This window comes from Hemitrygon akajei, chromosome 11 (genome assembly GCF_048418815.1).
Source record: "Hemitrygon akajei chromosome 11, sHemAka1.3, whole genome shotgun sequence".
NCBI classification, from domain to species: Eukaryota; Metazoa; Chordata; class Chondrichthyes; order Myliobatiformes; family Dasyatidae; genus Hemitrygon; species Hemitrygon akajei.
The window spans coordinates 12,308,976-12,334,412 of NC_133134.1; the positions used below are offsets into that span (position 1 = coordinate 12,308,976).

The 25,437-nt window shown below is 44.6% G+C and overlaps 1 protein-coding gene across 4 annotated transcripts in view; it reads right to left on the minus strand.

Annotated features, from left to right (window-relative positions):
- caskin1 (CASK interacting protein 1) overlaps window positions 1-25,437 on the minus strand; it is a 696,764-nt gene that overhangs the window by 85,870 nt on the left and 585,457 nt on the right. For all 4 annotated transcript variants that reach the window (XM_073060226.1, XM_073060225.1, XM_073060224.1 and 1 more), the window contains exons 8-10: window positions 21,367-21,475; window positions 19,708-19,802; window positions 9,577-9,694 (exon numbers count right to left, since the gene is read on the minus strand). In XM_073060226.1, coding sequence (XP_072916327.1) covers window positions 9,577-9,694; window positions 19,708-19,802; window positions 21,367-21,475 — 322 coding nt within the window. The remainder of the gene's footprint in view (window positions 1-9,576; window positions 9,695-19,707; window positions 19,803-21,366; window positions 21,476-25,437) is intronic.

The window sequence follows — 25,437 nt, forward strand, 5'->3', positions numbered from 1 at the left end:
GCGACTGTATGTACACACAATGTAATGAAGTGGCACAATATGAGTAGCTTTCCTGAATTATGGCTTGGCATTCAACAGCTTGTGGAAGAGGTGAGTTCTCCAGAGAGCGGGATCTTAACACGGAAAAATTGAAGCAAGAAGCCCTCCCAGTGCCAGGTAGAGGCTACCGACGGGGATTTGTAATTGCGAGCCACTTACTTGGCAAGGCAAGAGCAGATTTTCTAAAATATTCGCACCACGTCTAATTTTCTTTCCAACTAATCAATTACAATTAAATGTTTAATAGGTGTTTGGATTTAGATAGGGAAGTGCAGATGGATACCCACTTAAATGCAGGTAAATAGGATTAACATAGACAGACATCGCAATTGGCCTGTACAAAGTGGGTCAAGAGCATTGCTTTCTGCGCAGTATGGTTTTACTCAGTGGTAGAGAAAACCACATAGTGCTGATTTCACTCCTCAGTGTGAAGAAAGAGCTTTTGTTTCACTGGTCAAGTATCCCAGGATATCCTGCAATGTTTGTTAGGGCATATTCTGGAGTTAAATATGTAGCAAGTATTAATTTCATCAGCAACAAAATCTTCTGATTTGAGTGTGGATTGCAGATTGAGTTTAAAATGCAGCTCTGAACAATGGGTTTCCCAGAGTCCTCAGATGCCTGCATGTGCATGAATGCATCCTAGAGTTAGTGGGAGTTCATTTTGGGTGTCTGGAGTGTGGGTGCAAAGAAAGAGCTGTTTGAAAATTGTATGTAACTCAAAGGAAGCATTGTTGATACATTGTAACTATAGAATTGTCCTGCTGTTGCCTTTGATCTTTAGCATATACAAATATCAAGTAATATTGGGTTGAGCACGTCTCTTCTTCCAAGAGCGTCTCGATATGATGCCTGTGGCTTGTTTTTGCTGAATAAAACACTTTTATATCCACAAGCTTCTGTGTTTCTCTGGTGGGTCAAGAGCATTGGTTTCTGCACGGTATGATTCCACTCAATGGTAGGGAAAACCGCGTAGTGTTTATTTTACACTTCGGTATGGAGATAGATGTTATGTTTCACCAGACAAGTACCTCAGGAAGATCTGTGGCATTAATGGAGTGAGGAGTGGGAAGGTAGTTGAGGGAGGGCAACCTGGCTGGATATAGGTGACCGGTTTCATTAAAAGGTCATCCCAGCATATCCACGATGGGGGGAGTGGCGGGTGGCTGGTCGGTAACATTGCATGATGTAAGGGAGTAAGTGAACGAGTCTGCATTTTTCAAAGACATTCTTTATGTGAAGGGCAGTGAAATATTTGGGTTGCTGGACTTGTCTCTGCACAGAGTTAGGCCACTGGTCTGCCATGGGTCCGCTGAGTAAGCTGGTCAATCAGCCTCACTTCCTCCCACTGCTCTGCAAGTCCCCCGGCTTCACTCTCATATCCAGCTTACTTTGGAAAGTTATTGTATGGGGTTTTTTCAGGCATCGTGCTCCATAATCTCTCAGCTGTACTTCCTCTGCCCGTTACTTTGAGGTGTGCATCCTCCTGGTAATGAATGAACTCTCCACTTGGTCCTCCAAAAGCCCTAACTGTAGAGTTATAGAGTCACTGAGAGATGAAACACAGGAACGAGTTTGTGCCTGATTCAGTCCTTGCCGACCATCAACCACTCAATTATCCTAATTGTACAACAAACCCATTTTTAAAATTCATCTCTGTGTCTCACAAGCAACCCTGCACCCCCCACTCCCCTGCACCTCACTCCCTGTAAACAAACAGATTCAGTCATGCAGTAGGGTAAATTTACATTGGCCCATAGTCTATCTACCAGTCTATGCATCTGAGAGGAGGCCAGAGCACCCAGAGGAAACCCATGAGGTCACAGGAAGTAAAACACACAAAATGCTGCAGGGACTCAGCTGGTCAGGCAGCGCCTATGGAGAGGAAGGGTCTCGGCCCAAAACGTTCACTGTTCATTCCTCTCCAGAGATGCTGCCTGACCCGCTGAGCTCCTCCAGCATTTTGTGTGTACTATTCTGGACTTACAGCATCTGTAGAGTCTCTAGTCTTTATGTCAACAGGACAACTTACAAACTCCACACAGACAGTGTCTGAGGTCAGGCTTGAACCTACATCTCTGTGGCTCTACTACACCACTCCGCTTCCTCAGATCACCATTTGAAATCACACTGATCCATTCTTTCAAACCTCTTCCTATGGTAGCACAGTGGTTAGCACAATGTTTTACAGTATAAGTGACCCGGGTTCAATTCTGTCTGTTGCCTGTAAAGGTGTTTGTACTTTCTCCCTGTGATCACGTGGGTTTTCTCCCACAGGCCAAAGATGTACTGATTGGTAAGTTAATTGGACATTGTAAATTGCCCCATGATTAGGCTAAGGTTACATTTGGGGTTGGTGGGTGGTGTGGCTCGAAGGGCCAGCAGGGCCTATTCCAGCGCTGTACCTCAATAAATTAATAAATAAGCAATCTTCTCCCTTGCCAGGAGAGCATACAGACGGCCCCACTTGACAACAGCTCTCCAGCAAATCAATCCACCAAGCAGGAATGGGAAAGGAAGGGAGAACATGGAACTGATCTTCAAGTCTAGAGCAAAGGGAGCTCGTAACAAAATGGCAAAAACTGCCAGATCTCATTTAACTTCAAAAGAAAGACCAGTCAGCCATGGAGGAAAGTAGTTTTAACTTCTGTTGCTATGTGCAGTGTGTACGGCGTGGGCGATTATGGTCTTTCCATGACCATGATTGCTCTTGGCAAGTTTTTGTACAGAAGCGGTTTGCCATTTCCGCCTTCTGGGCAGTGTCTTTCCAAGACGGGTGACCCCAGCCATTATCAATACTCTTCAGAGATTGTCTGCCTGGTGTCAGTGGTCACATAACCAGGACTTGTGATTTGCACCGGCTGTTCATACGACCATCCACCACCTACTCCCATGGCTTCACGTAACCCTGATCAGTGAGCTAAGCAAATGCTATACCTTGCCCATGGGTGACCTGCAGGCTAACGGAGGGACAGAGTGCCTCACACCTCCCTTGGTAGAGACATATTTCTGCCCTGCCACCCCTTTGAATAAGTAGTCTGTCTACTTAGAACATTAGTGTTAATCTGAATATTAAACAAAGGCTCCCACTGAAGGTTGTGAAATCATTATTATCATCAGCGATCACTTGTAGTCGGGTATGATTCTTCTCCTGGTGGTTGATCTGGTCACTTGTGGGTTTGACATGACTGAAGAGGCTGATCGGTGATCCACAAGTCCTATTGCAGTGTTGGCAGGTGTAGGTCATTGAGGTGGTGGTGGATGTAACTGGTTGGGTCTTTCCCATTCTCTCCTTATGTTGAAGCTGCTTAGTCTCAGCGGCTCAGTGGAGATACTCTTCAAGCTGTGCAGTCCCCTCATAAACAGTCCTTTTCCTGTTTTTCCTATCGGGTGCTAATTTCTTCCATCCATTCAGGTTGAGGTGGCACTTCCTCAGGTAGGTCTTGATATTGTCCTTGAACCACTTTTTCTGCCCTCCAGGAGTGTGCTTTGCATCCTTGAGTTGCTTAGGGAGGTGGGTAGTCAGGCATGCAGATGACGTGGATGATCTATAGCAATTGGTCACGATTGTGGCTATGGAATTAATGTTAGCTTCCTCCGGGATGCTGGAGTTAGTACGCCTGTTCTTCCAGCTAGCTCTCAGAATCTTTTGGAGTCATCTTTGACGGTTAAGTTTCTAGGGATTTTATGTGCCTGCTGTATGTTGTCCTTGACTCCAAGGAGGGAAGGACTATAGCTTTATAGACCAGAAGCTTAGTATTGGCCTTGATATCCGACTTTCAAAAACCCTCTTTCTCAGCCTGGGAAAAGCTCCACTTGCACAGCCTATTCTGCGATCTATTTGAAGATCAATGTTGGCTCCTGGAGAAAGAAGGCAGCCAAGATACTAGAAATGATCAGCGTTCTCCAGAGGGATGTTCTCAGCTTGATGGGTGGAGGTTTAGGAGCCTGGTCTGGAGCAGGTTGGTGCGGACTTGGGTTTTCTTGACGTTTAGATCAAGTCCCAGGAGCTGTATGCTCTGGCAAAAGCATCCATTATGCTCTGTAGATCCTCCTCAGAGTGAGCTATGATGATGATGTCGTCTGCATATTGGAGCTCCTTGATGGAAGTAGTTGACACCTTGTCTTAGCCTTGAACCTGTTAAGGTTAAAAAGCAGCCCCCGACCGCCCCCCCTCCCCCACCCCATCTGTCCTACAGAGAATCTGGTCTCCTTGTGGCAGGTGAAGAATGGTTGCAATGAGAACAGCGAACAGAGTTGGGGCAATGATGCACCCCTGTTTCACCCCAGTCTCAAGCTTAAAATGTGCTGTTTCAGAGCCACTGTTGCTGATGACTGCTGTACTCATATCATTGTGTAAGAGCTGCAGGATCTTGAGGTATTTTGCAACCCGAATTTGGACAATACCTGCCAAAGGGCAGGACGAATTACAGAGTCAAATACTTATATATGGTATATGAAGGCCATATAAAGTGGGAGATTTTGTTCCCAGGCTTTCCCCTGCAATTGACGAGTTGTAAAAATCATGCCGGATGTTCCTCTGGCTGGACGAAAGCCACACTGAGACTCAGGCAGGAGATCTTCTGCCAGAGGTGAAAGCTGGTCAATAAAATTTGGGTGAGTATCTTTCCTGTTGTAGAGAGGAGGGAAATAAAAAACATCCTTGGTATCACTAGAGTCAGCAAGCTGCTGTATTTCTAGCACCCCCTCAAGCCCACCACTGATACTTTATTCCCCTTAATCTACGCTGGACTACGGCCTTAAACTTGGAGTGAGCTTCTCTTTTGGCCTTGCAGTTGATGTCTTTCTGCCAGGCACAGAAAGCTTTTCTTTTAGCTCTTCTATTTCATTGTTATTTTCATCAAAGCAGTTTTTGTCCTGGTCTTGTTTCAAGGATGGTGGTCGTCAGTGTGGTCCAGTGTGCTTCAGTGTCCTCTGGATACGGCTTGGGAGTCTTTCAGCAAGTCAGCCTGCAGATGTTCCTTCACTGTGCCCTGAAATCCGTTGGCAATGACAAACTTGCAAATTACATGCTCGGCTATGAGTAACAAATCAGTGACCCTGCAGTTTCTTGATCGGTCAGAGCATGCAGGGATACAGGGAGAAGGCAGGAGACTGGGGCTGAGAGGAAATTTGGATCAGCCATGATGAAATGGCGGAGCAGACTTGTAGGCCAAATGGCCTAATTCCACTTTATCTTATGCTCTTATTTGTGAAGATGCAGGATATCTTTAAGTTCTTATTATGCTTTATGCTGTATGGCTTCCTGAGATGTCTGTCCATTTTATTAAACATTGTCAGTGTTGTGATTAAATTGCTTGAGGGATGTTAAACTTGGACATTTGTAATATGTATTTTTGCACGTTGAGATTAGGTTTTCTTGACTTCAATGGACATATCTTGTTGAATCACATGTGTGGTGTAGGCAACAAGGTTGAATTTCTACCCTAAGGTCTCACACGGATTATCTGACAGCTTCCTGTCCCGTCTACATTGTTCCAAGGAATCTGAACATACAGTTAAGCTTGAGGAACAACTCTTCACCTTCTGACTGAGAGATTTTCAGCCTCAATAATTTCACATCATTTCCATCGCTCCCATGTTTTCTAGATGGTAATAATTCTTTTGTTTTGCAACTCATCTTGGCTTCCATTTTCTCACACCTAATATCTTCCCTTGGATTTAGTAGAATCTACTTTTAACCTCTGCAAATCTCCAATGTTGCAAATGCACCTGCTTCTACAACTTCCCCCAACAACACATTGCAGGTGCCTACCACTCTCTGTGGAAGTCTCGTTTAAGCCTTCCCTCTCTCACGAGACCAAAGCCCTGTCCACTCCGGGAAAACAAACCTGATCAACTGCCCTATCTGTGCCTCTCGTAGTTTGGCCACCTTTCGGTCCTGAGTTACTGGGGCAGCATGGTACTATACTTATGTTACTGCAAAGCTTTCCAGCCCACCGGCCATTAGGGCTCAGTTCCCGCCACTGTCTGTAAGGAGTCTACACATTCTCCCTGTGATCATATGGGTTTCTTCTAGGTGCTCCAACTACCTCCCACTTTCCAAAGGTATATGGGTTAGGGTTAGTAATTGTGGGCATGTTATGCTGGCGCTGGAAGCATGGCAACACTCATAGGCTGCCCCCAGCACATCCTTGGATTGTAAATTATGCATTTATTGTCTCGATGTACAGTGCTGTGCAAAAATCTTAGATTTTTTAAATATGTTTTCAGATGTTCTGGCTTCCACAGAGCACTGATCTCAACATCATCAGGTCTGTCTGGGATTATCGGGAGAGACAGAAGCAAGCAACACAGACAGCCAAAGTCTGCAAAAGAACTGTAATGAGTTCTCCAAAATACTTGGAACAATCTACCAACTGATTCTTTTCTGAAACTGCACAACAGTGTACCTAAGAGAATTGATGCAGTTTTAAAGGCAAAGGGTGTCCACACCAAATATTGATTTGATTTAGTTTTACAATGTTTACTGCTCTTTATAGCAAGTGTTTTGATCAGCTGTGTTAAAATGGTGGAGCAGACTCAATGGACTAATTCTGTGCCTATACCTTGTGGTCTTAGAAACCTTTCATTTCACTAGTTTGAAAGCATCTTTGCTTTACAGAATTTTTTTTTACATGTGCCTAAGACTTTTGCACAGTAATGTACATGTAACAAATAGTACTAATCTTATGACTATGTAGCCACAGATTCATACTGAGAATGGGTTCAAGACTGGCCCCTGGTTCAAAACACAGCTTGACATTCCAAGTGCCCAGTGGAGGGAGATGTCAATCTGAGGACTTATCCACTCTCTCAGGTAAATGCAAAAAAAAACCAGTGGCACAGTTTGAGGAGGAACATAGGAATTTACTCTGATGTCTTGGCCAATATTTCTCATTTTAAAAAAAAACTTCTTCAGATTTGGGGGTTTAAAGTGACGAGACAACATTTGAAGCAGACGATCAGATCTTGCTACGAACAAATAAGCTGCTATATTTCCTGTATTAGAACAAGATCTATGCAAAAGCAAATTGTTTCTCCTTTGCAATTTGCAGCCCAGAATTCCAAGTGCCAAGCTTCCATTCTAAGTCTCGATCCAATCCTCCCAAACTACCATGATTTGCAGTGCATCCATGGCTGTGATTCTGGTGAACCCTCCAGTGACTTCCTCTTCGCAAAGACACTGGAGGATGCTTCGCCCCATTGCCCTACCTCCAGCTGCCTCGCTTGTAGCTGTATTTGTCAGGAGTACCCACTTAATAAACATCCTCCCGGCTCAGTGACGGACCTCACACTCTGGTGCTACCTTTAAGAAGAACTGGCAGGTACATTCTGCTGCTGTGCAATGTGCTTCTAACACTTGTTCTCTTCCAAAGATGAGCTCACCTGGCAATGCACAATTGGAACAAAATCAGTCACCTCCTATTAGTCACATAAAGCTCAGCTTTGACCAGAACCTGCTGTATCCATCCTTATACAGACCAGCCAATCAATGCTTACACAGACTGCCAAACCACTCTTTATGTAGACTGTCCCATCAGTGATTTCTATTCTATATAAAGCTTCTATATGTGCACAGTGTCGCAAAAGACTGCAGAGGATATAGACTCATTCAGCTCTACCAGGGGCACACACCTCCACACCATCGAGGGCATCTTCAAAGAGCAGTGCCTCAGGAAGGAGGCATCCATCTCGAAGGACCCGCACCTCTGCGACCCGCCCTCTTCTTGTTCCTACCATTGGGGAGGAGGTACGGGAGCCTGAAGACCCACACTCAATGACTGAGGAATGGCTTCCTCCCCTCCACCATCAGATTTCTGAACAGTCCATGAACCCAGGAAGAGTATCTCATTATTCCATGTTTTTGCACTATTTTAAACATTATATTAATTTTATGTCCTTGCACTGTACTGCTGCCACAAAACAAATTTCACGTCATCTGTGATAATAAATCTCATTCTGATTCAGTCTTGCAAACACAGACACTTCATCCTTGATCGTATTTAATCGTTAACTGTATTATATCAACTTTCCAGTCTTGATCGTTGCTTACACTGACATTCCAACCTCAATCGCTGCCTTCATGAACGCTCCCAAACCCGAACACTTTTTCACTCTGTCATCAAACTCGATCACTATCTATGTGGTCACGCTAACCTTGATCACCATTTACACTGACAATCCAACCTTGATCAGTACTGTCGTGGAGACGCCAACATTCACCACTGTTTACACTGACACTTTAAGCTCGATAACTAGACCAACCTTCAATGGAACGTACTATGGAATAAAGCTGAACTTCCATTAGGCACTTCTTGCTCTACAATGTTGCATTTGTAAGTATTTATAAAAAGACACACATTTATACACAGTCTAACATACTTCAATTAACTTTGCAAATATAAAACGGAACTCAGTTTAAACCAGGGGTTCCTGTTAGGGCATTTTTGGGGTTAGCACATCTGGCAAATAACTTCGGCAACTGACTTTAGCCAACAATCTTCAAATATAAGCACAGACTGTAGATTAAATTTAAAAAGCAGCTCTGAACAATGGGTTCCTAAAATCGGCGGGAATTGAACCTGGGTCACCTGTGCTGTAAAGCATTGTGCTTTACGCTACTGCGCTGCCCCACGGTACGATGGTGCAGCAGTAAGAGAGGAACTTGCTCCGTGGGGCTCGGTAATGGTGATGTTTACCCTGACTGGGGTGTCCAAAACTACAGGCCACAGCCTTAGTACAAGGAGTCAGCTACGCAGTATTGAAACAGAATGATGGAGTCACATGGCCCTTTGGCCCCCATGTTGACCAAGGTGCCCACAGAGGCCATTTACTTGCATTTGGTCCATATCCCTCTAAACCTTTCCTAACCATGTATCCATCCAAGTGTCTTTTAAATTTTGTTAAACGTGATTAAAATGCATGTAGGTGTCTGTGGTGTGGGTGCGAAGTGGGAGGCGTGAAAGTTGTGTGTAGTTCAAAGGAAGCATTGTGGATGCATTGTAAGCATGGAATTGTGCTTTAATTTTTAGCACATAAAATGTCTCAGAGCGTTGGGCCAGGCAGACCTCTTGCTCCGAGAGGGGTCTCAACATGACGCCTGCTGTGTCTCATTTTGTTGACTAAGGAGGCTGCTTTATATCAATCTTTCCAGTGACTTTGTTAATGCAACAGCAGTTTCCAACCTGGAGTCCTCAGACCCCTTGCTTAATGATACTGACTTATAGCATTAATAAAGGGTGGAAACCCCTGGTTTAAACTGTTTTAAATAATAATTTTAAAATTATATAACATTATTTTCTCTTTCTTAAAGGAAATAATTATCAAATCCTTCAATTGGAGGTATGAGGTGACTGACTTAAGTTCTGGAAATGATGGAAGAATAAATATTATTATGCACCAGTTTGTCTTAATGTTTAACAGAAATGTTCAATATTAAAAATTATTGATTATAAAAAACTCACTCCCCAGACACTGTTATTTGGCACCTTGTGATGTCTGTAGAACAATAAAAAGAGGCAAGACCAGTGTTACCTGATCTCTTGTTTATCACCTCCGCAATGGACGATGGGAAGTAACCCACTCTGTCATTGCCAGTTCTGTTGTCATGGATACAGCCTTTCCATCTCCCATCAGGATGCTGTTCTAGAACCTGATTCAGGGAAATTGAAGAAAATACAAATTTAAACATCCTCGAATGAAACCTTGCCAACTTCTGGCCTCATTAGTGATTAAAGTCATGCTGTGTTTGACAGAACAATCACGGTTGTACGTAAACAATGAGCCTGAGGCACTCTCTCACTCCTGAACATGGAGCCCGTAAATCTGAGATTCCCTCAAGAGCACAGAGACAGATAAAGCTGCAGAATTATTTACCAGCTGAAATGACACGGCATTCTTGCTATTGATTTTGTTTTTCTATGTTGCAGGAAGACTTGCTTCCCAAACATTGCACAATGAAAGTTGCAAAGGATAAAAGCAAGTTCAACTAAAGATAATGCTTGTGAGAAAATGGAAGCCAAAGGCCTAATATGATGAGCTGGCTACCACTGGTTCAGATGATTTATTTTAAGAAACAGCGCAGAATAGGCCCTTCTGGCCACTTGAGCTGGACCACCTAGCAATCCCCCTATTTAACTCTAGCCTAATCACAGGGTGATTTACAACGACCAATGAACCTCCCAACCGGAATGTCTTTGGACTGTGGGAGGAAACCCATGTTGACAGGTGGAGAACGCACAAACTCCTTACAAGGCTGTGGCGGGAATTGAACCTGGGTCACCTGTGCTGTAAAGCATTGTGCTTTACGCTACTGTGCCACCCCACGGTACGATGGTGCAGCAGTAAGAGAGGAACTTGCTCCGTGGGGCTCGGTAATGATGATGATGTCATTCCCTGAGGGAATCAGCTACACAGTACTGAAACAGAATGATGGAGTCATACGGCTCTTCGGACCCACATGTTGACCAAGATGCCCAGAGAGGGCATTTACTTGCAGTTGGTCAAATATCCCTCTAAACCTTTCCTGACCATGTACCCATCCAAGTGTCTTTTAAATCTTGTTAAATGTGCCTGCCTCAACCACTTTCTCTGGCAATTCATTCCATGTACGGACCACCCTCTGGGGGAAAAATTTGCTCCTCAAGTTCCCATCATTTTACTTCCTTCTTACCCTGAACCAGGGGTTCCTTAAGGTTGTTATAACCGGGGGTGGTAATGGGGAAAAGCTCCCACTACCTATTAAATACTCCCAATGGTGTGCGTCTCAAATCGCCTCTGACAACCAAGTCCAACTCCTGGCCTTCACGTGTAGCTTAGCTACTAGGCCCAGTGGAACTGTTTCTATTGACAGGAGAAGCGGCAAAGGTGGGTTTCTGTTGCCTTAAAACCAGTTGCTTTGGGTGCATGGGGCTTGTCAGCCATGGTTGGCAGCTCATTTAGGCAAAGGAAAACTCTGATCTCAAACCTCTGCCGCCTTACAGCTATACCTGCTCACGGGGAAGGCTTCGGGAGTAAACCCCCGAGGGAAAATCTGGAGCTGGGGTCCCTAAGGCAGTCCTACGTTGAGTTCAATGCTGACTGGAAACTCCTGTGCTGCTGCTGGTGTGAACCTCTATTATCTTCGCCGTTCCTTTGGATTCATCAGTTGCATGGAGGGTGTGAGCTTGCTACACGGGCAACAGCTCGCTCTCCATATCGCACTGCCCAGGCCTGTATATCTAGACAGTTAGAAAGCAACATCCACGGTTGACCCTGATTAATGGAGGCTCTCACTCACTCTCACCCTAAACCAAACTGGGATTTATGGATTCCTTGGTTAATGGTAGGTGTCAATGGCGTAAAAGAGTCTGGACCCCCGACCTAAACCTATGCCCTCTAGTTTTTCATTCCCCAACCCTGGAGTGAGTTTGGAGGCAATTCCGCGCAGACATTAGATGCCAGTTTTAAAAAGTGAGCGAGGCCTGTTGGGACTTGTCTGTGGAGCAGGAAATTTCTTGGGTGAATAGTAACTAGGATCAATTAGCAAAGGCCTGTAGAATGAAGTGGGGTTTGAGTAGAGCAGACATTGTGTGAGTGGGCAGTGTTAGAGTGGTCAGGCTCAACAGGCCTGGGTGAGAACAAGCAAAGGCTAGAGCTTAAGTTTGAGAAGTTGGAGGCATAACAAGTGTAGGCAGGATGGTAGTTCAGGCAGTGGAATGCTCCCCCTGTGAGATGTGAGATTTCAGGGTATCTGACAGTCTCCCTAATGACTACATCTGTAGAAAGTGCACCTAACTTCTGCTCCTGTCTGACGAGCTCTAGTAACTGGAGCTGGAGCTGGATGGAGACTCTCTGGGAGGCTGAGAACTTCGTAGATGAGTCTTTTACTGGGGTGGTCACACCCAGAGGGCAGGTTTCGGATAGTAGGTGGGTGATCACAGGAGCAGTAAACAAATAAGCAGTCAGTGCAGGTGTCCCTTGAGCGTATTCCCCTCAGCAACACATATACCCCTCTGGATACTGCTGGAGAGGATGACCAGCAGCAGCCAGGCCAGTGGAACTGTGGCCAGCTCTGAGGCTCAGCAGGGAAGGGTAAAGTCAGGCTGACCAATAGTGACAGGAGACCTGATAGTTAAGGGGACAGCCAGGAAATTATGTGGCCATGAAAGAGACACCAGGAGGGCGTGTTGCCTCCCAGGTGCTCGGGTCCAGGATGTCTCAGAGCGGCTGCAGAAGATCGTCAAGAGGGAGGCTGAGCAGCCAGAGGCTGTGGTGCACATTGGCACCCATGACGTAGGTAGAAAGTGGAAGAGGGGGCTGTGAGTTTAGGGAGTTAGGGAAGAGGCTGAAGAACAAGACCTCCAAGGTAGTTAACTCAGGATTACTCCCAGTACCAGTCATGGCAGAAACAGGATGATAGTGCGGATGAATGAGTGGCTGAGGAAGTGGTGCAGGGGGCAGGGTTTCAGATTTCTGGATCATTGGGATCCCTTCTGGGGAAGGTATGGCCTGTACAAAAAGGACAGGTTACACCTAAACCCAAGGGGGACCTATATCCTTGTGGGCAGGTTTGCTAGAGCTGTTGGGGACTGTTTACCTAACATTATGTTTTCAGAGCGATGGGAACTGGAGTCATAGGGCTGAGGATGGATCAGGTGGTATACAAATCAATGCGCAGTGAGACTGTGGGGAAGGATGGGCAGATAATAGACAAAATTGCAATCAGCGGGATGAGATGCAGTGTAACATGGGGGCAAAATCAAAAAGGGTGATGAATACAGGACTGGAGGTGTTATATTTGAATGCATGCAGCACACAGAATAAGGTAGATAATCTTGTAGTGCAGTTGGAGATTTGGCTGGTATGACATTGTGGGCATCACCGAGACATGGCTGAAAGAAGATCATTAACATCTAAAAGGATACACCATGTATCAAAAGGACAGGCAAATAGGCAGAGTGTGTGAAGTGGCTCTGTTGGTAAAAAAATGAAATCAAATCCTTAGAAAGAGGTGACATAGGATTGGCAGAAAATGTAGAATCTTTGTGGGTAGAGTTTAGAAAATGTAAAGCATAAAAAGACTCTGATAGGAGTTGTATACAGGCCTCCAAACAGTAGCTAGAATGTGGGCTACAAATATAAAAAGAGCAAGTGGCGATAGTCATGGGGGTTTCAATATGCAGGTAGATTGGGGAAATCAGGTTGGTGCTGGATCCCAAGAGAGGAAATCTGTAGAAAGTCTATGAGATGGCTTTTTAGAACAGATTATGGCTGAACCCACTTGGGAAAAGTCAATTGTTGATTGGGTGTAATGAACCAGATTTGATTAGGGAGCTTAAGGTAAAGGAACTCTTGGGAGACTGATCATAATATGATAAGATTCACCCTGCAATTTCAGAGGAAGAAGATAAAGTCAGATGTATCTGTATTAGAGTGGAACAAAGGGAATTACAGAGGCATGAGAGAGGGACTGGCCAAAGATGTTTGGAAGGGGACACGAGCAGTGATGATGGCAGAATAGCAGTGGTTGAATTTTCTGGGAGAAATTCAGAGGCACAGGGTAGTTACATTCCAAGATGAATATGTATTCTAAAGGCAACCATAGCTTACAAGAGAAGTCATAAAGAACATAAAAGCATATAATAGAGTAAACATTAATTGGAAGTTAGAAGATTCAGATGCTTTTAAGAACACCAGGAGACAACTAAAAAAGCCATAAGGAGGGAAAAGATAAAATATGAAGTTATGTTAGCCAATAAAATCAAAGAGGATACCAGAAGTATTTTCAGATATATAAAGTGTAAAAGAGAGGCAAGAGTAGATATCGGACCACTGAAAAATGAAGCTGGAGAGCTAGTAATGGGACAAGGAAATAGTGGACAAACTAAGTAAGTATTTTGCATCGGTCTTCACTGTGGAAAACACTGGCAGTATGGCGGAAGCTCGAGAATGTCAGGGGCAGAAGTGAGTACAATTGTTTTACTATGGATAATTAGCTTGGGAGGTTGAAAGGTCTGAAGTTAGATGAGTGACCTGGACCAGATGGTGTACACCCCAGAGTTCTGAAAGAGGTGTCTGAAGAGATTGTAGAGGCATTAGTAATGATCTTTCAAGAATCACTAGATTCTGCAATGGTTCCAGAGGACCAGAAAGTTGCAAATGTCACTAGATTCCCCTCCCCAGTTGGTATGGAAGGCAAATGTAATGAAAAGACTAGAATATAAGGGGCAGCACAGTAGCACAGTGGTTAGCATAACACTTTACAGTGTCGGTGACCCGGGTGTAAGGAGTTTGTCTGTTTTTGTGTTTTCTCTGAGTGCTCTGGTTTCATCTCAGAGTCCAAATGTGTACTGGTTTGGTAAGTTAATTAGTTATTCTACATTGTCCAGTAATCAGTCTAGGATTAATTTGGAGGATTGCTGGTCAGTGTGGCACGATGACCTGGAAGGGCCTATTCCGTGCCGTATTTCTATAAATAAATAAATAAACATGAGTAATGATGTGATGTTGAGACTTTGTAAGGCATTGGTCAGATCGCACTTGGAGTACTGTGAGCAGTTTTGGGCCTCTTGTCTAAGAAAAGATGTGCTGGCATTAGAGAGGGTCCAGGGAATTTCATGTGAATTATTCTGGGAATGGAAGGGTTAATGTATGAGGAGTGTTTGACGACTTTGGGCCTGTACTCACTGGAGTTTAGAGCAATGAGGAGGTTCTCATTGAAACCTATTTACTACCGAAAGGCCTGGATATAATGGATGTGGAGAGGATGTTTCTTATAGTGGGTAAGTCTAGGACCTGGGGGCACGGAAAGTCCATTTAGAACAGAGATGTGAGGATTTGCCTTAGCCAGGGGGTGGTGAATCTGTGGATTTCATTGCCACAGGCAGCTGTGGAGGCCAAGTCATTGACTATACATAAAGCAGTGGTTGACAGGTTGTTGGCTAGTCGAGGTGTCGAAGGTTATGGTCAAAGGCACTTCGATCACATTTCTTCCCCATTCTGATGTTTGATCTGAACCTCTTGACCATGTCTGCATGCTTTTATGTGTTGAGTTGTTGCCACATGATTGGTTGTTTAGATATTTGCATTAATGATAAGCAGGTGTACAGCTGTACCTAATAAAGTGGCCACTGCGTGCAATTCTTGGTCGCACAACAGACTCTGCAAATGATGGCAAATTGAGCAACACATGGAAAATGCTGGAAAACCTCAGCAAGTCAGGCAGCATCTGTGGAGGGGTATGAACAATCATCTGGGACCAGAACGTTGACTGTTTATCTCCCTCCATAGATTCAACCTGAGCTGCTGAGTTCCTCCAGTACTGTCTGTGCATTGTTCACGTTATTCCTGGTGATGTCTGTGTCTGCAGCACCACCTGCTGTATTCCTGGGGGATTGACTGAAATTGCCACAGCTTAATTTGTCACCAATAAACAAGCACGAACGAATATTTCAATCAGAACATAAGCACTTCCAAAGCTTATAGTAAGTAGCTCACACAAAAACGTGAAAATCTGCAGATGCTGGAAATCCAAGGCCACACACACAAAATACTGGAGGAACGCAGCGAGTCAGGCAGCATTTATGAAAATGAATAGATAGTTGACGTTTTGGGCTGAGACAGTTCTTCAGGACTGAGAAGGAAGGGGGAAGATGCCAGAATAAAAAGGTGGGAGGGGAGGGAAAAGAGGTTAGGTAGAAGGTGATAGGTGAAGCCAGGTGGGAGGGAAAGGTCAAAGGCTGAAGAAGGAGGAATGTGACAGGAAAGGAGAGTGGACCATAAGAGAAAGGAAAGGAAGAGGGGACAAGATTTATCGAAATATCGACTATCTATTTATTTTCATGGATGCCGTCTGGCTGGCTGAGTTTCTCCAACATTTTGCGTGTGTTGCTTTGGAATTCCAGCATCCGCAGACTTTCTTGTGTTTATAAATACGTAGCTGTTCTGTTAGAAACTGTGCTCTTCTACCAATCTCAGAACCCGAACAACATTGATTACTGAAGTAACTGCTCTTCACATTCCAGCTTTTAGTCACCTGCACGATCTTTTTATGTCATATTGAGTTTATTCAGCTCCTGAGCAATTCAAGAGGGGGGTTGGCCACATGGAAGGGAATGTAGAAGAGGATACCATTATCTAGAAGTTCATTCCCAACTGGTCACACTAAATCTGTTACGCTATCCTATTGAAGCTGTGATATGAACGTTGTAAAATGCTGATAGTTCAGCAGTAGGTCTCCTCACCTGCTAATATTTGCTGCACACCTTTCCCATTCCCTGTTTCCCATGCTCCCTCTCACTCACTGGGTCCCTGGTTCCCACGTTCTCTTGTGACTTACTGGGCTCTCATTAAACTTCAACACAAGAGATTCTGCCGATGCTGGGATCTATGGAGAAGTATATACAGTCGACGTTTTGGGCAAAGACCTTTCATTAGGACTCATGAAGAGTTTCGGACCAAAACATCGACTATTTTTTCCTCCTGATAGATACCACGTCTGACCTGCTGTGTTCCTCTAGCATTTTGTGTGTGTTGCTCGTATTAAGCTTGCCAGGTTCACTGTGAACTCTATTATAGCACTGTGTAACATATCAACAAAAAAGTGAATTCAAAATCTGTTGTGTTATTAATAGGACTAACGTCCAGTACTCTAAACATCTATTAACCTAGCCCCACCAGAGTCTTGATTATCTGTGTTTTATTTACTCAGAGTCTGAAATTAATTCTACTGAGGTCAAAGACCTTTGAAATCAAGAATTAATTCAGGGAATGAATTTCCAGATGCAGTCTCGTCCCGCAGAATCCCACTGATATCAGACTCTTGAATTGAATTGAATTTCAATTTATTGTCATTTAGAAACCACAACTGCAATGCAGTTAAAAAATGAAACAGCATTCCTCCAGAATGATATCACAAAAGCACACGACAGAACAGACTACACCAGGAAATCCACATAACGTTTGGCAATCCTCAAATCCAGAGTCCGGAGAGGCTGCTGCGTATTAATATCGCGCTACCATCTTAGCGCGTTCCCCGGAAAGGAGCACCAAATCCACCAGACAAAACAAGACTACCCAGACACACCAAGTCAGGAGACCAACTCTACCACCCAACAAACCAGAAACTAAAGCTACAAGACCTACACAAAACCACATAGTTACATATAGTTATAGTTAACATATAGTTACAACAGTGCAGACAATACCATAATTGATAAAAAAAACAGACCATGGGCACAGTAAAAATAGTCCAAAGATGTGAAAAGACTATAAGAATGGATATCTTGCACAATAAGATAGACTCCTGAGCTCACAATCTACTTTGTAATGATATCGCACATCATTGGTGACCTGATCAGAACTTTTTCAGTAGCTTTTACACTTTATTCTGCATTGTTATTGTTTTACCTTGATCTAGTTCAACGAGTTGACCTATTAAAATGGTAATATAAGACAAGCTTTCCACTGTATCTTGGTGCATGTGACAATAATAAACTGTTAATCAAAAATTGGTCTTTTGTTTCTGTTATTAAAGCCACCCCTGGGATCACCAGCTGTTGTATCACCTCTATGCAATTGGCTCCATTGAAGCACGAAGGATTGAGAGAGGCTGTAGAGGGCTATAGACTCAGCCAACTCCATCATGGTCCAAACCCTCCCCACTATCGAGGACATCTTCAAAAGGCAATGTGTAAAGAATGCAGCATTCATCATTAAGGACCTCAATACCGGGATATCCTCTATACTCATCGGGAGGAGTTTCAGGAGCCTAAAGATCCACACTCAACATTTTAGTAACAGCTTCATCTCCTTTGCCATCGGATTAATGAATGACCTATTAATACTATAGAATGGATACTACACAGAGAGTGCAGAGGAGATTTACAAGGATGCTGCCTGGATTGGAGAGCATGCCTTATGAGTGAACTTGGCCTTTTCTCCTTGGAGCAATGGAGGATGAGAGGTGACCTGATAGAGGTGTATGAGATGATGAGAGACATTGATCGTGTGGATAGTCAGAGGCTTTTTCCCAGGGCTGAAATGGCTAATGCAAGGGGACATAGTTTTAAGATCCTTGGAAGTAGGTACAAGGGAGATGCCAGAGGTAAGTTTTTCACACAGAGCACAGAGAGTGGTGGGTGTGTGGAATGCACTGCCAGTGACGGTGGTAGAGGAGGGTACAATAGGGTCGTTTAAGAGACTCTTAGATAGGTACATGGAGCTTAGAAAAATAGAGGGCTATGTGCTAGGGAAATTCTAGGCAGTTTCTAGAGTAGGTTACATAGTCGGCTCAACATTGTGGGCTGAAGGGCCTGTAATGTGCTGTAGATTTCTATGTTCCAATTAATTTATTTTAACTTATCATAATTTTTTTTATATCTTGCACTCTTTTGCTGCTATAAAACAACACATTTCATGACATTTTTCAGTGATAAGAAAACCATCAAATTCTGGTGGCCTATCACCTCAACCAGTGACACACAGGCATCAACTGCACCTCGAGTGCTCGTCTACGATGGGTGGGAGGACCTGCCAGGTCCAGGGAAACGAGTGGAGAGTGACCAGACTCCACAATGCAATCCCATCTCTGAGGTACTTCTTGTTGGCCTCAGTGGTAACTATCTTTGTGCTTACTGGGATGTGACAGATTATTGCGAAGGACTGTCTGAGCTCCCTACTGTTACTTATCACAGTGTTACACCTGCCCATGCACCTCCTCCCTTACCACCACTCGGGGCCGGAAACAGTCCTTCCAGGTGAGGCAACACTTCACCTGTGAGTCTGTTGGAGTCATTTACTGTAACTGGTGTTCCTGGTGTGGCTTCTTCAACATCGGTGAGACCCGACCCAGATTGAGGGACCGCTTTATCGAGCAACTTTGCTCCACCCACAGCAGTCTGGATTTTCTGGTGTCCACCCAATTTAATTCCATTTCCCCTTCCCATTCTGACACGTCGGTCCACGGCTGTCTCCACTGCCACAATGAGGCAGCTCTCATGACATTCGTCAGTGATACAAAACCTGATTCTGAGTCTGGTGGCATTTTGCAACACTTCACGTTCTGGGTAGCCTCCAACCTGATGGCATGAACATCAAATTCCCCTTCTTCTGGTAATTTCTCCCCCTTCCCCTTCTCTCTTTTTCCATTCCTCATTCTGGCGTCCCTGTTACGCCTTCTCTCTCCTCAACCATCCATCACTTCGCTCTAGTGCCGCTCATCTTTCCCTTTCTCCAATGGTCACTCTCCTCTCCTCTCCTATCAGATTCCTTCTTCTTCAGCCCTTTATTTCTTCCACCAATCACCTTCCGACCTCACTTCATCCCCCTTCACCCACACACCCACATTCCCCCTCGCCTGGCTTCACTTATCACCTTCTAGCGCATATCCTTCCCCTTCTCCAGCTTTCTTATTCTGGCTTCTTCCTACTTCTTTTCCAGTCCTGATTAAGTGTCTCAGCCCAAGATATCGACTCTTTATTCCTCTCCATAGATGCTGCCTGATTAGCTGAGTTCCTTTAGCATTTTGGGTGTGCTGCTCAAGATTACTAGCATCTGCAGAATCTCTTCTGTTTATTATGTGAAGGACGCAGACATAGTAGAAAAGATTGTCAGTGGTAAGCCCTGGAGGACTGTAATCACAAACGTGCGGTTTTTATAAAAGTTGATGTAAAGTATTTCACTCACTGTAATAATGTCTCCTGTCTTCACGTTAAGGCTGGTCAGGTCATAGTTATTACAGTAGTCCTTTACTGCCCTGACCTGCAGGGCGGCTGAGGCATCTGCAAGGATGGGAAGAAGATCCATTACCAGAGGAAGGTGGCTGAGGATGACACCTCTTCGAGTCACAGAGCCATACCACTCAGAAACTGACCCTTCAGCCCACTGAGTCTGTGCCGAGCATGAGTACCCATTTACACTGATCCCATTCTACCTCTCCCCACATTCCCAACCCCCCCGCCCAAGGTTATATCTCTCACCCAGGCACTGGAGACAATTTACAACAGACAAGCACCTGGAAGAAACCTGCACGGTTACGGGGGGAAGGGGGGGGGGGAAATGCGCAAACGTCATGCCGACAGTCCTGGAAGACAGGATTGAACCTGAGTTGCTAGAATGGTGAAGAATACGTACACAAGGCTGGAAGAACTCAGCAGGTCAGGCAGCATCCGTGAGAAAAGAGTAGCCAACGTTTTGGGCTGAGACCCTTCCTCAGGAATGGGGGGGAAGAGAGGGCCGCAGACCAGTAATAGAGATAGGGGAGGGGGTAGGGCCTAGAGGCGCCAGGTGGAAAACCAATCAGAGGAAAGATAAAGGGGGGAGGGGATAAGCATGAAAGAACAGTAGAGATAAAGAAGCAGAAAGTTGAAAGGGGAGAGAGGCAGAGAGGGACCTGGGATAGGGGAAGGGGATTACCGGAAATTGGAGAATTCAATGTTCATACCACCAGGCTGGAGGCTACCCAGATGGTAGATGAGGTGTTGCTCCAATCTGACTTTGGCCTCATCATGGCAGTAGAGGAGGCCATGTATGGACATATTTAGATGGGAAGGAGAGGCAGAGTTGAAGTCCCGGGGTGCGGCCTCCTCTACATCGGCGAGACCCGACGCAGATTGGGGGACCGCTTCCTCGAGCACCTACGTTCCATCCGTCACAATAGACAGGACCTCCCGGTTGCCACCCACTTCAACTCTGCCTCTCCTTCCCATCTAGATATGTCCATACATGGCCTCCTCTACTGCCATGATGAGGCCAAACTCAGGTTGGAGGAGCAACACCTCATCTACCATCTGGGTAGCCTCCAGCCTGGTGGTATGAACATTGAATTCTCCAATTTCCGGTAATTCCCTCTCCCCCTCCCCCTTCCCCTATCCCAGGTCCCTCTCTGCCTCCCTCCCCTTTCAACTTTCTGCTTCTTTATCTCTACAGTTCTTTCATGCTTATCCCCTCCCCCCTTTATCTTTCCTCTGATTGGTTTTCCACCTGGTGCCTCTAGGCCCTAACCCCTCCCCTATCTCTATTACTGGTCTGCGGCCCTCTCTTCCCCCCCCATTCCTGAGGAAGGGTCTCGGCCCAAAATGTTGGCTACTCTTTTCTCATGGATGCTGCCTGACCTGCTGAGTTCTTCCAGCGTCGTGTACGTATTCTTTGATCCACAGCATCTGCAGTTGTATTTTTGTGTTTAGAATGGTGAAGATTCAGCTCCTCCAACCAGGTTGCTGAGGTGGACTGCCTTGTTGTAGGCAACAAGAAATGAACTGTCTCCTCCCAACACCAACAGCACCCCAGCCAGTGCCTACCATCCATCTCTTTCTCCCACTCCACCCCCTTCGCGTGTCCACCAACCTCTGAGCATCTGTTTGATTTCTTTGCTTGCTTGCGTTGCTGTGAATTGGTGAACAATGTCCAGGGCAGTCTGGTTGTAGGTGTTCTTGATATGTGCATTAACTCCACCCTGAAAAGAAAAATAAATCGGCAACAACTCTAACATCTATGTGCAGCACACGCAAAATGAGGGAGGAACCCAGCGGGGCAGGCAGCATCTATAGAAAAGAGTAAACAGTCGACGTTTCAGGCCGAGACCTTTCATCAAGACTGAGAGGGAATGGTCGATCCATGGCCTCCTCTTGTGTCACGATGAGGCCACCCTCAAGGTGAAGGAGAAACACCTTATCTTAGGAGTAACATCTGGGTACCCTCCAACCTGATGGTATGAATATTGATTTCTCCTTCTGGTGAAAAAACCTCCCCCCCCCCCCCCCCCATTCCCCACTGACTTTTTACTTCTTCTCACCTGCCTATTATGTCCCCCAGATCCCCTCCTCTTTCCCTTTCTCCTATTAGATTCTTCTTTATCCAGCCCTTAACCTTTCCCACCCACCTGGCTTCACCTATCACCTTCCATATTGCCCCTCTCCCCTTCCCTCACTTTTAATTCCAGCATCTCCCCACTTCCCTCTCAGTCCTGAAGAAGGGTCTCGGCCCGAAACATCAATTGTTTACTCTTTTCCTCAGATGCTGCCTGACCTGCTGAGTTCCTCCAGCATTTTGTGTGTGTTGCTTTGGATTTCCAGCATCTGCAGATTTTCTCTTGTTGATAATGTCTCTATGATGCTTCTTAACAGAGCAAAAGCCCTAAGGTTTCACAAGGGCATTATCGAACTCCAACTCACAGCCAGAGACAGACCAAAAGCTTGAATAGACAGATTTTAAGATTGCCTTAAAGGAAGAAAAAGGAAGATAAAAGATAAAGATTATCTTTATTTACACGGTCATGGGGAGAACAAACAAATTCCTTACAAGGGCAGGGACAAAATCCTAATCTTACAGCTGGCTCTGTAAAACGATTGTGCTAACCGGTAGGGAAGCTTTAGTGAGTGAATTCCAAAGTATAGTACTAAAGTAATTGAATGCCTGGCCATTACAAACTAGGGCAGTCCTTGAGTTAGATATATTGGAGAGCAGAGTGGATGGAAAAGTAAATTGGGACTAATGAAAAATTCAGTTAATTGTGACTAATTCACTGGGGACTACTGAAAAGTTTGGTTAATTCACTGGGGACTAATGAAAAGTTTGGTTAATTCACTGGGAACTAATGAAAAGTTCAGTTAATTGGGACTAATTCATTGAGGACTAATGAAAGTTTGGTTAATTGGGACTAATTCATCAGGAGCTAATGAAAAGGAAGGGAAGTGTTTAATGGGAGGGGTTTGGTTCGTGAGCACAATGGTGTGCTGACTGAATGGGACTTGGCTGAAATGAAGATGAGTGCAGCAAGAGTGGTGGACACATTACAGTTTAGAGAACAGAACTGGTGAGGACAACTCAGACAGTATTCTCAGCATTTAAAGTGTGCAGCTATAGTAAAGTTGAAACCAGAATTAGAATCAGATTTTTTTTATCACATTTATTTTTGTCATGAAATTTGTTGTTTTGCTGCGGCAACACAGTGCAATACATAAAATATACTACAAAGTGTATTAATAAATATAAATGTACTGTGTATATGTGTATATATGTGTGTGTGTGTGTATATATATATATATATATAAACATAGAAAATAGGTGCAGGAGTAGGCCATTTGGCCCTTCGAGCCTGCACCGCCATTCAGTATGATCATGGCTGATCATCCAACTCAGAACCCTGTACCTGCTTTCTCTCCATACCCACGATCCCTTTAGCCACAAGGGCCATATCTAACTTAAATACACACAATATGTATACACACACACACAAAAAGAGAGAGAAAGAGTTGTAGAAATAAATAAATAATATTCAGTACTGTGTAAAAGTCTCAGGCACATATCAGTCTCAGCCAGGGTGTTTAAGACTTTTGCACAGAACCGTAGTAATTTTATGTATTGTACAGTACTGCTGCTACAAGATAAACAACAAATTTCATGACATACATGAGCGATTATAAACTTGAATTTGATATGGGTCTCTTTTGTTGACTGAGAGTGGGAAGAGGGCGGGAAGAGGGGAATCATGGTTGAGAAAAGGGAGAAGGGAGCAGGAAGAATGATCAATAAGCCAATAGTTTGGAATCAAATGACCTTGGAGACATAGAAACATAGAAAACCTACAGCACAACACAGGCCCTTCGGCCCACAATGCTGTGCTAAACATGTACTTACTTTAGAAATAAGCTCTATGTACCTATCCAGGAGCCTCTTAAAAGACCCTATCATATTTGTCTCCACCACTGTCACCGGCAGCCTATTCCACGCACTCAACACTCTCTGCATAAAAAAACTTACCCCTGACATCTCCCCTATACCTACTTGCAAGCACCTTAAAACTGTGTTAGCCAATTCAACCCTGGGAAAAAGCCTCTGACTATTCACATGATCATTTCCTCTCATCATTTTGTACACCTCTATCAAGTCACCTCTCATCCTCCGCTGCTCCAAGGAGAAAAGGCCAAGTTCACTCAGCCTATTCTCATAAGGCGTGCTCCCCAATCTAGGCAAATCCTTGTAAATCTCCTCTACACCCTTTCTATAGTTTCCACATCCTTCCTGTAGTGAGGTGACTAGAACTGAGCAGAGTACTCCAAGTGGGGTCTGACCAGGGTCCTATATAGCTGCAACATTACCTCTCGGCTCTTAAACTCATTCCAATGGGTGATGAAGGCCAATGCACTGTATGGTTTCTTAACCACAGAGTCAACCTGCACAGCAGCTTTGAAGGGACCCCAAGATCCCGCTGATCCTCCACACGACCAAGACCTTGCCTGGTGTCTCAGGACCGGGTTTGTTGTCACATGCTCCATGCCCCCCTAGCCCGTGGCATAGCTTCTCCGTCACCAGTCCCACACCCCTCCTGCTGTGCAACACCTTCACCATTCCCAACATCCTTTTCTCACACCAGATTTACAAACTCACTCTCTGTTAACGAATTTCACGTCACATGCCGGAGATAATAAACCTGATTCTGATTCTGCTCCACATTGACAAAGTCTTAGGCACCCTAGCTATATATATATATATATGTGAATAGGATTTTTGCACAGCACTGTATATATATAAAAATAAATTGGTAACGTTTATGGGTTCATTGTCTACTCAAAAATCTGATGGTAGAGTGGACGCCGCTGTTCCTAAAATGCTGAGTGTGTGTCTTCTGTCCCCTGTACCTCCTCTCTGATGGTAGCAATGAAAAGACGGCATGTTCCAGGTGATGGGGTCCTTAATGACGGATGCTGTCTTTTTTAGGCATCGCCTTTTGAAGATGTCCTCAATGGTGAGGAGGCGAGTGCCAATGATGGAGTCAAACTAACGGTTTGGACATTCAGGATAGAAATAAGAAGAAAGTAATGAACATGTTGAATTTTCTGGAGGCTGGTAGATGCTAAGTTCACAGAGAGTAATGAAGCAGAGATTAGTGGACTTTTAGATATTGAGGGCATCGAGGAATAACGGGTCAGAAGTGGAAAGTGATGCTGAGCCAAAAGACCGGTTATGACCTTACTGCACGGTAGAATAGATGTAAGGAATCGAATGGCACACTTCAGGTTCTCTTTTTTATATTCTTATGCGGAGTGTGCAAGAAGAATTTGCCTGAGCTTTTTAAGGATTCAAGTGAGCCACGTTATTAAAAGTGACAGTGATTTCTCATACTCAATGACGTATGAAATTGGGATTATTTCATGGTTTTCATTGACATGTACTGATGGGAGATTGTGTACAGGAAAAAAAAATTATTCTTTGGGAAATCAATATCAACTATGTCCTATTTTGTCTATAAATTTACCTGGGTAGATCTTGCCACTGTGGCATTGAGTGCAAATGGCTAATATCAACTCTGCCCCCATTATCTATACAAGTGGAATTTAAAATGGGGAGACACAAGAGGCACTGAAAATCAAAGCAACACATACAACAAGCTGGAGGAACTCAGCAGGTCGGGCAGCA